Source organism: Solanum pennellii, chromosome 1 (assembly GCF_001406875.1).
Source record: "Solanum pennellii chromosome 1, SPENNV200".
NCBI classification, from domain to species: domain Eukaryota; kingdom Viridiplantae; phylum Streptophyta; class Magnoliopsida; order Solanales; family Solanaceae; genus Solanum; species Solanum pennellii.
In genome coordinates this window covers 85,348,430-85,350,056 of record NC_028637.1, presented here as the reverse complement: position 1 = coordinate 85,350,056, position 1,627 = coordinate 85,348,430, and the positions used below count along the sequence as shown (strand labels likewise).

Sequence of the window (1,627 nt, the reverse complement as noted above, 5' to 3'; positions counted from 1 at the left end):
TTTCCTGAAAAGTATTTTCCACATACCAAATACATAGTTCAATCTACTAACCTGGCATACTTGAGGAGGAATTCAGATCTCTTGCGCTCTTACAATTTGAATAGAAGAAAATAACTTTTCTAGATCTCTTTTATCTAAATACAAAGATCTCTTATAAAAAAAACATAAAACCAAGTGTTTTTTTTTTGTAAAAAGCTAGATAATATCAATTGAACCCATACCCAAAAAAAATTGATCTTATAAAAAGAAATTAAACTTGTTAGAAAAATGAAGAAAAGAGAAATCAAATTAACTTTGAAAATGATGGATGTGTTTATTGTATATGATTCCATTAAAACAAATTGAATAGTAAAAATGGAGAATTGAAAATAAAAACCCTAATATTATATAATTAATCAAGAAAATTTCTTGGTTGATTAGATCCTGATCCTCCTCCTCCTGCTTGTTCTTGATTAACTTTTTCACCTTCACTCTCTCTATATCTATGTAAATATCTCTTCAAAGCTCCGCTATAATCATCAAACCCTAATGTTCCTAAAGCCCAACAAATGTCGTCGCCGTTGACCGTCTTCCGACGCTCTTTTCTACACTTATCGGATGCTTCACCAGTCACAAATCCAATAAACTCAGACACACATTCTTGCATTGTTTCTTTTGCTTCTTTTGATATTTTTGCATTTGGTGGAAGAATATTTTTCATTATGCGACCAACGTTAGCTATAGGCAACAAACGGTCTTGTTCCCTACTGCTACCTGCTGCTCCTTCATCGTTTGAAGAGCTTGCACCACCTATGTTTTGTTGAGACATTATTAATTGTATCTGCTGTGTTGTCAAATGGTAGAGAGACGTCTGTAATATATATATATATATATTCTAGTCAAACTTGGTTTTCCAACTATTGTTTGTAATAAGGTGGCCAATTGGACTTTTTCATTTTAGTTTAAAATATTTTCCCATCACTTTCAAATAGCTTGTGTTCAATAATGGTGTTGCTTTAACTAATCAATTGATTTGATTGAGTCGGATTCAGGATATAAATTTAACTCGACTATCTAGAAAATGGTATAATTGAATTTGTATGAGGTCAAATATACGTGTCTTAGTTTAACTCGTTATATTCAGTTTAGCATTTAAATTAATATAAAACAAAGACTAAGGGGTCGTTTGGTAGAGTGTATTAGTAAAAATAATGTGAAAAAACCTTACCCCAGAACAAGAACCAGGTTCTTGTAAGTTGCTTTTAAGTAAAGACACAAACACTGATTGAATTAAAAACCTTCCTCACTCAAGGAAGGAAAAACCTCGTTTTATTAATTCAATTATAAGATTTTGTGATTGCAACTCAATAATCAAAAAAACCTTATCTCTACTATCTCTCTCGATTGACTCCAATCGATCTCTCCAAAAGGCCAAACCCACCTTTTGTTACAATTCTCACTAACACTCAACCCTACAAAGAGCCAAACCCACCCTTTGTACAATAAACTATAAATTACAATCAAGAACAAAACAAGAAGATAATTCTACACGTTAAAAACCTTCTCACTGAAGAATGTTTTCAACGTAGCAAACCTATCAGTCTTGAAGACTTCAGTTTGATAATTAATTCTCACTTTTCTCTCTTTT

The 1,627-nt window shown here is 31.8% G+C and overlaps 1 protein-coding gene across 1 annotated transcript; it reads right to left on the bottom strand.

The window, feature by feature from the left end:
• Positions 1-288: 288 nt before the first annotated feature.
• LOC107030928 (nuclear transcription factor Y subunit B-5-like) lies at positions 289-860 on the bottom strand. The gene has a single exon (XM_015232148.2). It carries the CDS (start codon positions 806-808, stop codon positions 392-394), a length of 417 nt encoding a protein of 138 aa, XP_015087634.1. The 5' UTR covers positions 809-860; the 3' UTR covers positions 289-391.
• Between the last annotated feature and the right edge of the window lie 767 nt (positions 861-1,627).

What these genes read in the sequence shown, in the direction of transcription:
- LOC107030928 (XM_015232148.2), bottom strand. Translation starts at nt 808, where the DNA reads ATGTCTCAACAAAACATAGGTGGTGCAAGCTCTTCAAACGATGAAGGA.